General features: G+C 42.0%; 2 protein-coding genes across 7 annotated transcripts in view; one reads left to right on the forward strand and one right to left on the reverse strand.

The window, feature by feature from the left end:
• The window catches only part of LOC103317603 (nuclear receptor subfamily 2 group E member 1), a 628264-nt gene that overhangs the window by 389349 nt on the left and 224919 nt on the right, over positions 1-13996 (reverse strand). The gene's annotated exons all lie outside the window — the stretch shown is intronic.
• Positions 1249-9089, forward strand: LOC116417163. The gene is made up of 3 exons (XM_031928789.1): positions 1249-1493; positions 1772-1898; positions 7204-9089. The coding sequence occupies exon 3, from the start codon at positions 7206-7208 to the stop codon at positions 8973-8975; it is 1770 nt and encodes a 589-aa protein (XP_031784649.1). The 5' UTR covers positions 1249-1493; positions 1772-1898; positions 7204-7205; the 3' UTR covers positions 8976-9089.

Below are 13996 nucleotides of genomic sequence, written 5' to 3' on the forward strand. Positions count from 1 at the left end.
GGTTATTTCTTACGAAAAGAGCAAGCATTTCATGGTGATTTGAAGAGTAAGGGTAGCATCCCCTATTTTTTAGGGGTTGAAAACATATATTTTTTGGCATAATTTTATAATAAAAATGTTTAAACCGACTAAAAAAAAATTGGAAAAAATGTTTAAACATCCTTAATAACAAAATTTAGTTGACGTCTTTCGGTGTTTTCATAAATATTACCCCTAAGGGGGTAAACCACCCCTAACACAAAATAACTGTAAATATGTAATTCAATACATAATATTTCGTAGAAAGTTTGTATATAGAGGTTTTCGGGGTCGCTGATTACAAATCTGTTATCAGATTTTGAAAATTCAAAATGGCGGAACCAATAGGACGGAAATATCGAAAAAAAATTTTATATAATAAAAAAGTTTTAAACGACTAAAAAAATTGGAAAAAATTTGTAAACATCTATAATAAACAAATTAAGTTTTTCGATTTTTTCATAGATACTATCCTTTAGGGGGTAAACCACCCCTAACACAAAATAACTATAAGTATACTTCAATCCATAATATTTTGTAGAAGGTTTGTATATAAGGGTTTTCGAGATCGCTCTTTGCAAATCTGATATCAGATTTTGAAAATTCAAAATGGCGGATCCAATATGGTGGACGGAAATATGTAGGTACCACACGGATAGGTGGCGGCACGTACCGCTGCAGAGAGAGAGAGAGAGCAGCCATGCTGCGAGCGAGCGAGCGCCGTTGCCGCCGCTCAGTTCTGCACTGACCACGCACACGGTCAGACGTCTGGAGAGACACTGCAATAAAGCACTTATTACACGTAGGCGAGGCATCTTCTCTGTCCACTATCCACCTCGTCCTACATTGGTGACCCCGACTGGAACATCTCCAGGAGCAGCGAACCACGCAGCTTTGTGCTTCTCCAGCAGCGGTGTCTTTGTGCTGCACGACGGCAGACAAAGACAGGCAGTGCTTGCGTCATCCAACGCGCAGCACTCCGCCACCTTCCGGGTGCACGCTGGCACGCCGGTGCACACGAGAGGGACAATCCTCGGCCAACTCGGCCTCCTCGACACACGTCTCAACACGTGTCGAGCTGCGGCAACAGGTCCTAGCGACCCGCCGCCATTTCACTCTATACGCGTATAGAGCCTCGCCGGCGCGTATAGAGCCTCGCAACGACAAGCGTTGAGCTTAAACAAAGTGTGCGTGCTGGCACGCCGGCGCACCCTACTACGACACCTCAAGGTCGTGCCACGTGGAAGCCATCGCCGTGGGACTTTGGTCACTGCGTGAAGCCACCGTCACCGGAGCCCTTCATCTCAGCAGCTTCACCGGTCAACGGCGCTTCACCCAAGTCCCTCGCACGAGGCCACCGACACCAGCGCATCTCCCGACGACGACCATCCGGAACCTCCTCAGCGGCAGTGTCAACGGATTCGTCGAGCGTCGTGCGCCGCACAAGGCGATATCCCCGAGACCGAAATCTACAGGTAATTCAGTGCGCGCGCGAACAAAAACACAACACCGAGCGGCCATCTTGCGAGCGGCGCCGACTCGGATTCCGAGAACAGCGAGCGAGTCGAGTAAACAGTTCGCGGTACAGCGCAACGGTCGCGCGCTCGACTTATCAAAACATAGTTGCAACCTCGCTTTATTTTTGTACAGTGCGACGCACGATTTTTCACGCGCATTATTTTACAACGACGCGGTCATTTGACGAACCGCATTTCTCGGGACAAACAATTAATTATCGCTTTGTTTTGTCCAGTGCTACGCAACTCCCGTGCACGACAGTCCAGTGTACTCTTTCCCCGGACGGCAGTCCCCTCGGAGAGTATATCTGACGTCACACACGAGAGCCAACAGCACCTTTCGCTCATCATCCTTCTAACGAGGTAAAAATCTCTTTTAAATTTATTTTAAGATCGTCAGCAATACTTTAGCTAGCGGTTGAACAAGACTTTGCTTTGCCTCTATATGTACCTGCGAGTACACTTTAGTCAAATAATAATTTTGTACGTCTTGTTGCAACATCTCGTTAGGCACGGCACTGCGTCTCGCTGCACATGAATGAGCACGAACCGGGATTAACGCTTAGGTCGGGCAAAGAAATCCCTCAAATACCCTTTTCCTCTCGTAAACCAAGGAAACCGAAAATGACACTCACGCACTCCCCAATCAAAACAAAAAATACGAGTGCAGACGAAGAAACAACCCTAACAACTACAACGAGTCAGAGTCAATCAAGCCCAACCTTCTCGTTTACGACGACGAGTTCAGAGACATTGCAGCTCACTCCGACTATCACGACTGTCTCTTCGTCAAATTCTCCCTTCACGATGAACGTCAACCACTCGAGGCGACCGATCGTTCCAAACGCAATGGAAGATGCAGAGTTTCCACATTCAGCCAACACGGTGCCGACGTTCAACCAGCACAACGACACAGACAGCATCTTTCTGTTCGGCCAGCAGCCCAGCATGACGGCGGGTGGGTTCGGCCGTGGAGCAAATGGCAGACAGACACACTTCCCAACTGCGGAATCGGCCAACGACAGTCATCTCCAGAACTCAGGAACGCGGCGGAAAGAGCACAGCCCGCTAAACAAACAGCAGTCATCAGCAGCAGTCATCAGATGACCTAGCACAGCTAACAGAACGGCTCAACCAGCAGCTGGACTGTAAACTGAACGCGTTTCTGGAACGCCTGGCTCTAGTCCAACAGCATCGAGATTACGACTGCAAGAGGCCAACAGGATCCACAGACACACATCCGTCACAAGCTGCCAACTCGGAAAACTTGGGAACCGGGTTACCCCTGCCGAATCTCTCGCAGGGAGACCCTCATCTCGGCCAACAGCACTACGCATCTGCCTTCTCAAGTACCAGGCATTTGCTTTTCTGGAACTTCTACAAACACAACCCACAGGGCTGGTTCAGCCAATTAGAAGATTTATTTTTGGCACACAACGTCAACGAAGACGAAGCCAGATTTAACTTCGTCATGAGATATCTAACACAAGACATCCATGTCGACATCCAATTCAAGCTGAACACCCTCACAAGAGGGCAGAAATATCAGCAAATTAAGAAGATCTTAACAGACCGTTATGCTGAAACTCCGGAGCAACAATTAGACCGACTATTCAAAGGTCTAGAAATAGGTTCCAAAAGACCATCCGACTTCCTCGCCGAACTAACCAGTCTCGCTCAGGACAAGGTACCGAGAGACACTGTAATATCTCTCTGGAGAAACCGTCTCCCAGCTCAGATTCAGCTAATGGTCTGGAATTACAAGGAAGAATCGGAACTCATTAAGAATGCAGACATGGCTTTTGATGTGCTTCAACAATCGCACAACATCAACGCGCTGAAGTCAGACAGCCAGCCCGCCATCACTCCCATCGACAAGATCGATCAACTGATTGCTGCTGTCCAAAACTCACACAACAGCAACCACGCCAGCCGCTCAAAAACCAAGAATCGACGCAACCAGTCTCGTTCAAATTCCAAAAACCGAGACTCCACTCCGGCGAGATCGAAATCCAGGTCGAAACTCTCAAACGATAAAAGCCTTTGCTTCTTCCACCGCAAATTCGGCACTGAGGCAAAGAACTGCCAACTTCCTTGCACCTGGAAGCACGCTCCGGGTCAGGACTATAAGGTAAGAAAACCTAAGAATTCCAAGGACCAGGAAAACTAAATAATCCTGCTGTCGTGGAGACTGACAGCCGGTTACACGCAGCCACACGTCTCCACGTAAGAGATCGAATCTCGAAAGAAGTCTTTCTGATAGACACGGGCGCAGACATCTCGGTAATCCCAAAGCCATCAAACTGGCAAGGCAAGCCAACTGAATTCAAGCTTTACGCCGTCAACGGCACAACCATCAACGTCTACGGCGTCGCGCGTCGCGAACTGGACGTCGGCTTGCCATACAAACTCGCGTGGAATTTTACCATCACCGATGTCCCGCACCCGATTATAGGAGCCGATCTCCTGAAACATTACCATCTCCTACCAGATCTCAAGCTAAAGAGACTGGTAGACGGCAATCAGTTCACGCACGCTCCTGCCTTTATCAAATCAGTAGAGCCCGTGCAAATTTCTTTTATGGCACCGAACCACAAGTATGCCAACATCGTGAACAAGTATCCCAAAGTTTTTGGTCCTGATCAGTTCAGATCAACCAAGAAACGTGGCGTATTTCATCACATACTAACAAAAGGTCCTCCTGCCTCGCAAAGAGCTCGTCCGTTATCTCCAGCCAAGCTCAAGGCAGCCAAAAAGGAGTTTCGCAAATGGTGCGAATTGGGCATCTGTCGCCCCTCGGACAGCTCATGGGCAAGTCCATTACACATGGTAATGAAGAAAAACGGGGAATGGCGTCCATGCGGTGACTACCGAAAACTAAACACGGCTACAGTGCCAGACCGTTATCCAGTCCCGCACATGCACGACTGCATGGCCTTTTGCCACGGCAAAAAGATTTTCTCGGCGCTCGATTTACGCCAAGCCTACCACCAGATACCGGTGGCCCGGGAGGACATTCCCAAAACAGCGATCATCACTCCGTTCGGACTCTACGAGTTCCCAGTGATGACGTTCGGCTTTCGAAACGCTTCACAGACGTTCCAACGCTACATCAACTCAGCGTTAGGAGATATAGATTTCGTATTCGTCTACATTGACGACATACTTATTGCCTCCACGACAGAGGAAGAGCACCAAAAGCACCTCGAAATAGTGCTTAATCGCCTAAAGGAGTACGAGCTGCAAGTCAATCTCGAGAAATGCAGTCTCGGCGTCTCCGAACTCGTTTTCCTGGGTCATCTTATCACGCCAAACGGCTTCAAGCCAAGCCCAGAGAAAGTCAAGGCGGTTCAAGGATTCCCCTTGCCACAAACCATCGAGGAACTACGAAGATTCCTGGGTCTTGTGAACAGCTACAGACGTTTGCTCGCGCACGCTGCCGACACGCAACGTCCGCTAAATGAATTCTTGAAAGGTGCCAAGAAAAAGGACAAACGTCCAGTCCCATGGACCCCAGAAGCTGAAGCAGCCTTCCAGAAATGTAAAGAGGACCTTATAAATTTAGCGTTCACTGCGTTCTCATGCGAAAACGCAGAGCTGCGCCTCATCACCGACGCTTCCGACACAGCAATGGGGGCAGCCCTCGAACAACGCCCAGGCGACTCTTGGCAACCGATAGCTTTCTTTTCGCAGAAGTTCAAACCTGCGCAACAGAAGTATGCTACGTACGACCGAGAGCTGACGGCCATCTACGAAGCCATCAGATATTTCCACCACTATCTCGAAGGCGTAGAATTTAAAATCTACACGGATCATAAACCTTTAATCTACGCTCTTCAACAGAACTCTGACAAGATGCCAGCCATTCGCGCTCGCAGATTATCATATATCGCCCAGTTCAACACCGAGATACACTATCTCCCAGGAGAAGAGAACGTCATTGCGGATGCACTCTCCCGAATCAACGCTTTCACTTCGCCTGCAATTTTTGACTGGAGCGATCCCGAACTGCTAGCCGACACACAAGTTCGTAAAGTCCTAGCAAACTTAGACGCCTTCAAGCTACCGACGCTGTTCGACGCAAAACAGCTGAGCGAAGAGCAAGAAAAGGACGATCAGCTGAAGGAGATCCTCAACGATGCAAACCATCCGCTGAAGCTTCGCAAGCTTACATGGGGCTCCCAGCACGCAGCGTTTTACTGCGACATCCACGAAGATGTCATTCGTCCTTACCTCCCGAAGAAACTGAGGAAAGAAGTGTTCGACAACTTCCACTCACAATCGCATCCTGGAGCTAAAGTCACATCCCGACTCATCCACCAACAGTACGTCTGGCCTAACATGAGTCGCGACATAGCCACTTGGTGCAAAACGTGCCTAGCTTGTCAGCAATCCAAAGTGACAAAGCACAACAAATTTTTGCCCAAGCATTTCATCACTCCAGATGCAAGATTCGATCACATCCACCTGGATCTCGTAGGACCTTTCGCCTACAGCCACGGCTACACTCATCTCCTCACCATCATCGATCGCTATACGAGATGGCCTGAGGCAATTCCAATTGCTGACACCACTGCAGCATCGGTAGCTCGTGCCCTTTATGACAACTGGATCTGCCGTTATGGCGCACCGACAACGATCACCACCGATCAAGGTGCTCAGTTTGAATCCAGATTGTTCATCGAACTCCTGTCAATCCTCGGAGTAAACAGGATTCGTACAACATCATACCATCCTGCTTCCAACGGCATGGTGGAGCGCCTTCACCGAGACATGAAGACAGCTCTCATGTGTCACGGAAACAACCAGGAATGGGTCAGACTACTTCCAACAGTCATGCTGGGACTGCGCACACGCATCCGTCTAGACACAGACGCCAGTCCGGCCGACTTAGTTTTTGGAAAATCAGTGAAAATCCCGGGTGATTTCTCACCTCTCACCAGCGAAGAGCCAAACGTTCGCATTTTCTACAACGAATTTCGCGACTTTATGCACCAACTGAGACCAGTGCCAGTCAGCCACAAAACAGCAATTAAACCATTCCTTCATCAAGGCATGGAAACGTGCTCCCACGTTTGGCTACAAGAAAAACCAATCAAGCCCGCATTGACTCGGCCTTACACTGGCCCTCACAAAGTCATTTCCCGCAACATGCAAAACCAGACTTTCAACATAGACTTCAACGGCACGCAGAAAACAGTAACGCTGCAACGGTTGAAGCCAGCATTTATCCTTCAAGAAGATCCTGACGGCACTAAGGTTACCACGCCTGAACCAATCAGGATCCCTTCCCCTTCAAGCGGAGCTCGCACTCGCCCCGCAGCGGACGCTCCCGCGCCAGTGCAGCTTCCTGCGGAAGATCCAGCAGATCAACCTGCACCTCCGACCCCTCCTACTGTCGATCCACCGGATCAACCACTACCTCAACCTCCCGCACCCAAACACGTCCGGTTCGCTCCTCTCCCTCCAAAACACAACAAAAAACCAACGATCCAACCTATTCCTCCTACACAACCGACGCCTAAGCGCACCAAGTTTGTTCCGAACATTCTTAGGAGAAATAGAAACACTGAGTAAATTCAGTCACGCGAAGCGAACTTCATGTGCGAGGAAACGTAGTGCCCACAATAATAGACTCTCTATTAACTAAAAATTCCGATCAGTTTAGACATGGAAAAAGTAGGCGAATTGAGATCTCAGCTCAGGGCGTATAGAAACGCCTCAGCTAACGAGCAAACTCGAGCAGACTGCTTCCGGGCAGACCGGGAGTTGGAACTTTTCGAGTCATATCTCCGAACAACACTCGACCGCCGGGAGACGCATCTCCTCATGGCCAGACATCACAACTCCTCTAGCCACCCGGTGCTCTACGATCCTCAATTACCGCAACTTTTTGTAAACAACGAGCCAGCGCTCCGACTGTTTTTACGCGACATCCGATATAGAGTTAACAAAACAGCTCTTCACAAATGTCTACTAGATCAAGGTTGTACCGATTTCGAAATCGTTAGCGTTAAAACAAAAAAATCCGGGTCAGTAGCGACAGTAATCTGCAACTCGTTCGCATCATCGGGCGCGATGCAGGTTAAATCTTGTAAAAAAGAACTCGTTTTCACTGATCCCAACGGCAAACAGTCACACATCAAGACTAAACCGGATCAGTTTATCACTCAAAACGCGCTGCTACCTGCACAAGCGATCAAACGGGAAACTTCCATCCTACCGGATAACCTTACTCGCTTATTCAACCAAAGCGACCCAGTGCTTACGCTGTGGAATTACCTTAGCGCGGACGACATTTTTAACTTGTATATAGCATGTCATGAAAATTCGATTTTTCATCGCCTAGGTATTCCTTTCGACTCATCTAGCATTAGATATTCTGGTCCGAATGGCCTAAACCAAATGCTAGAAGACGCAACGACATTTACCTTTCGTAGCATTAGTTTTTCGTCAAACGCAAACGTCTTTGAGACACCCTTTGTAAATAAGTTTTTTAAAGCATGCGCAAATCGTTGTAAAAACTCTACGAGACGAGTAGGCATGCACCTAGTCGATCTCTCAGCGGTTGCGATCACTCGCGAAACGATCAAAATCCTAGCAGATCACTTCGCAGTCCACAAGCTTGTTCTCGGTAAAACACCCGGGGGCTCTGAAGAAAACTTAGAATTAGAAAAACTAAGCACGTTAAGCCTGTACAACAATCTACACTTATCACTTAAATTCCTAACAAAAGACTGTTTCTCGTATCTACGTACATTAAGAATGGTAGGGTGCAACGAAGTCCCCATGGACAAACTTTTTAGTTTTGTAATCTGCAACCAGCAACTCGAAGAGTTGGTATTCACCGACAGTCAAAGCAGAAACCAACATACCGCAGACTTAAGCGTAGCAGCGATTTCGGGAAGTAACGTGTTGGAAAAGTTTCAATTTAATTACTCAGCTGCAAAAACCTTCCGAACTCACTTGATCCCAGACTTAATCTGGAACGAGTCGAAGTCTATCAAATCCATCGATTTAGAGAACAACACTTTCTTTCAAAAACATACCAACACCTTGCTTTCCAAACTGCCTAATGTACAACATGTAAATATTTTAGGATTAGATATCGATCAAGTCTTAGTTCTAAGTAGCTGTGAGCAAATCTTGTCAATCAAAATTAACTACGGAGAAAACCTAGTTAGCACGTTGTATAGCTTGATTCCGACTAGAGTCAAGTCTATAGAAATAGTAAACTTACTAGGTAAGAAAAAAACCAAAGCGATGGACATATTCTGCATTCGCGACTTGTTCCATTCTCGAGATCAGCTTTACATTAAGCTCACCAATTGCAAAATAGCAATTCCGAATAATCTCGTCAACTACTTTGCGGCGAACCACGTTCAAATTACGCGAACAAGCAACACGTGCGAAATCAGCAAAACACCAAAGGAAACTTAAGTACAACTACGAATACAAGAAAATACTTGTACGATCAAACACTTGTGATCTCAGTTCCTATTTATAGACTATTATTTTGTAAAGCGTTGAACCACACGCACCAGCGAATAGCTCTAAGAAAACTATCCATGTAAACATCCTCCAGCCTCTGACGCTAGATTTTTTTTTCGGGGGGAGTACTGTAGGTACCACACGGATAGGTGGCGGCACGTACCGCTGCAGAGAGAGAGAGAGAGAGAGAGCAGCCATGCTGCGAGCGAGCGAGCGCCGTCGCCGCCGCTCAGTTCTGCACTGTCCACGCACACGGTCAGACGTCTGGAGAGACACTGCAATAAAGCACTTATTACACGTAGGCGAGGCATCTTCTCTGTCCACTACCCACCTCGTCCTACAAATATCGAAAAAAAATTTTAACTTTCAAAAAAACTTGTTTACAAATGTGTGATCTTTGTAGCCTGTACATGTGAACTAAAGAGCCTTAAACCCTAAACCCCTAAAGAACAAATAGGCTAAATGGTTGTGCATTTTAACCAAACGACTCCAAACCCCTAACCTCCAGACAAGCCGAAGGCCTATGCTTTACCGTAGACACGAGTATAGACATATTACCGATATTTTATTCTATCATTTTGTATGTAACAAATAACGTCTCGTTTTATGTTTCAATCAAAGATTATTTATTTTTCTGCTTTTATAAATTAGCATAATTTCAAAAGTAATTTCATAAATTATAAAGTATTTCATAAATTGCATAATTATATAATTTTATAAATTCAAAAAGTCCACACTTTTTTTGCAAATGAAAAAACATAGGTTAATAAAATTAGTTTCTCAAACTCTTTTGCGTTTTGTAATAAAATTTAATGTTGGCAAACTTGGGAGTTTTTCATTGTTACAATTATTTCGTAAGCCAAACGTTTTTTAGATGAATTCTCGAAGTAATGATTATTGTATCTATAGTAAAATATTTACAGTCTGGAATTCCATAATAATACTATTTGATACGATTTAATGAATTTATCAAAAAATCTAAATTTAATAATAAATATTATTCTAATTATTATTATTATTTTTCATTATCATTGCTATTATCAGTATTACTGTTATTATTGCTATTGCAATTATGCTTATTCTTCTTATTATTATTATTATTATTATATTACTATGATAATTTTTGTTATTGGTAAAAATACATAAAAGAATATTAATACTCGAACTTCATTTGCAATTAAAGAACACGTTGTTATTGAAAGGGAATTTTATATGCATTCATTAGTTTAATGAATGTTATCGTACATTCAATGATAATTCCACAGATAAATGTCTTTCACTCATAAAAGTTGTTGACAATATGTGCGAATCAGTATGTTCTTTTTTTAGATTGTTTTCATCGAGTGTTTACCTCAGCTGCCTGTGTTATTTTTTAGGCAGTGAGTGAGTTTTGTGGGTATTCTAGTTCGATGCCGGAAAGTACGAATAGTACGTCTTTTTGTTTGTCAGTGGTATCATACAGTTGTAGAAAATTTTCTTTAGTGATTTTATATAGATTTACATTATTCAATTTCAAAGTGAATAAAAGTTGAATAAAACCAAAAATAGAGTTTTCCGAACATCACAAAGTGGAACGAGAATTCTTCTCCAATGCATAAATTAATGATTTGATTCAATTTACATTCACTCGTTTTATTCTGGTAGAAATGTAGCAGTCGTGCCTTACATGCAAAAACACAGCTTGTATAAATTTTACCGCTTGTTTTCATTTTAGATTGAAAAATGAAAATTAATCCGTTAAACGTTCTAAACTTATTATTAGCATACTTTCAAGCGTTAAACATACGAGATAGTGTCACGAATTATCACGAAACAGAGTTGGCCGAACAAATAAAAGAAATTTTAATAGATGCAACACATGATTTCAACGATGTAGAAATGATTACTGATGACTCTTTGGATTTTCAAGAAGAGTATAAAGACCATAATGTGGAAATAATTGAAGATGAAGTGCAACATCATTTTCCTGATCCGGATATAGCACCAACAAATCAATGTACAGCAGATAATGAAGAACTAGATTTTGAATACAAAAAAAGAGCTGTAGAATTTTGGAGAAGTAGCAAAACGAAGCAAAATTTAAGTCTCAAAACAGTGCAAAACAGATTCAAAAAAGTATTATCTATTAGTCAGCTACGTCGTTGGGCTCATTCAATTAATAAAGGTGGCACGTATAGAGAAAAAGTAGCACAAATTTGTCAAGTATACCCTGGATAATTTTCAAGCAGCTCTCGACAGTGGTTCAATTATCCATGATGAAGATATAATTCGATGGGCCTTACAAGCTAAAAAAGAAATTGGTTTTGATGATATTAGATTCAAAGCTTCTAAACATTGGTTACTCAAATTTAAGCAAGCACACCGAATAGTTTCTAGGAAAATAAATAAGTTCATAACAAGAAAAACACTAGAAAGTAGTGCAGAACTTACGGCTAAAGCTGAAGCATTTATCGATGACGTTAAATCGTGTATACCAAGGATTGGACTCGAAAATTTGTATAATACAGATCAGAGCGGATTTCAGCTAGAAATGCATTCTGGAAGAACATTAGCAGTAGAAGGAGAAAAGCAAGTGCAATGTCTGGTACAGTCAATTTCAGCAACAACGCATAGTTATACTATACAGCCACTAATATCAGCTACTGGACAACTGTTGTCACCGCTATTTCTTGTTTTAAAGGAACCAAGTGGCAAGTTTGGCCCTATTGTAGAACAAAACATATTTAGACCAGAAAACGTGTACGTGGAAGCATCCAAATCTGGAAAATTAACAACAAGTAAGGGAACTAATAACAATTTTTACATTGTAATATCGTTGATCAGTTAATTAGTAAGTCGTTTAATTGCAGATCACTTCAAAATCTGGTTGGAAAAAATATTTTATCCCTATGTAGGCCATCACTCAATACTATTACTTGATTCTTGGAGTGGTCATTGTGACAAAGTTATAGAAGAAACAATGCCACAAAATAAAATTATTAACATAAAAAAATTCCAACTGGAACCACAGGAAAAATACAACCACTTGATGTCTATGGATTCCGTATTTGGAAAAACTTTGTCCGAACATTTTCTGATAATGTAATGTTAATGGATCACGATATGAATTTACATGTGAGAAATAATATAATTAAACTTCAATCATTGGTTCACAACCAACTGTCTTCACCGAGATATATAGATTTGTTTAAATATTCCTGGTATAAAAGCGGTTACGTCAATGAAAAACCAGATAAATTTGATAATCCTATAGATTTCAGTTTTGGAAAGTCTTGTGCAACACATTGTGAAATAGAAGGGTGCACAAACATTGCAATTGTACGATGTGGTTGGTGCAAAAAAAGCATTGTGCTTTAAACACTTTTATGAGGACTACCATTATTGTAAAAACATCGTAAAATAATATATTTTATGCTCAATACAAAAAATGCACTATGGCAAAAGATAAAAGATTGTAGATTATTATTATACTCTAATATTATAAACAAAAATACATTATAAGTTGAATTTACAATAAAGGAATTTCAATAACATTCTGATAACAATTTCTACGGAAATTATAAAACTGCTTCACACACAGAATTTTCTTGTTTACAAATTTAGGAATTTGAGGTGGTTTGGTTAAAAAGCACAACCATTTAGCCTATTTGTTCTTTAGGGGTTTAGGGTTTAAGGCTCTTTAATTCACATGTACAGGCTACAAAGATAACACATTTATAACAAGTTTTTATGAAAGTGAAAATTTTTTTTCGACATTTTCGTCCACCACATTGGTTCCGCCATTTTGAATTTTCAAAATCTGATATCAGATTTGCAAAGAGCGATCTCGAAAACCCTTATATACAAACCTTCTACAAAATATTATGGATTGAAGTATACTTATAGTTATTTTGTGTTAGGGGTGGTTTACCCCCTAAAGGGTAGTATCTATGAAAAAATCGAAAAACTTAATTTGTTTATTATAGATGTTTACAAATTTTTTCCAATTTTTTTAGTCGTTTAAAACTTTTTTATTATATAAAATTTTTTTTCGATATTTCCGTCCTATTGGTTCCGCCATTTTGAATTTTCAAAATCTGATAACAGATTTGTAATCAGCGACCTCGAAAACCTCTATATACAAACTTTCTACGAAATATTATGTATTGAATTACATATTTACAGTTATTTTGTGTTAGGGGTGGTTTACCCCCTTAGGGGTAATATTTATGAAAACACCGAAAGACGTCAACTAAATTTTGTTATTAAGGATGTTTAAACATTTTTTCCAATTTTTTTTAGTCGGTTTAAACATTTTTATTATAAAATTATGCCAAAAAATATATGTTTTCAACCCCTAAAAAATAGGGGATGCTACTCTTACTCTTTAAATCACCATGAAATACTTGCTCTTTTTGTAAGAAATAACCTCCAATTTGTTTCATTGAAAAATATTAATTTTAAGCCGAGATATTTAAAAAAACGCTTTTTGGGGGTTAACTTTAGGGGAGGTTTTTACCCCTTAAAAGTGAAAATTAGCCGATAAAAAAAAAATACGTGTCTCTTATTTTTTTATGTTCTACAACATATATGAAAATCATCAAAATCGGTGAGTTCGGGTTGGGTACCTTTCCTGTCAGAAGAGTTCAAAAAACTAGGTTTCGAAGCATTTAAGATGTTTTTTCGATTTTTAAAAATTTCTCATCTGAGATCACACCTTAGATGTTACCTGAGATCTCAGGTGAGATTTTAGATGACATATTTTTAAAAATCGGAAAAATGTCTAAAATGCTTTGAAACCTAGTTTTTTGAACTTATTTGGGGGAAGCTTCTCCTTATAGGCGACTACCAATATTAAAACACTCATTTTTGAATAAATAAGAGGGTCCGGCAGCTTCCGGACCAAAATAACAGATGAGATTTTGGCATGAGATCTCAGGTGAGATCTCAGGTGAGATCTCATGTAAGTTCTCACGTGAGATTTTGCAATA

This window comes from Nasonia vitripennis, chromosome 4 (genome assembly GCF_009193385.2).
Source record: "Nasonia vitripennis strain AsymCx chromosome 4, Nvit_psr_1.1, whole genome shotgun sequence".
Taxonomy (NCBI): domain Eukaryota; kingdom Metazoa; phylum Arthropoda; class Insecta; order Hymenoptera; family Pteromalidae; genus Nasonia; species Nasonia vitripennis.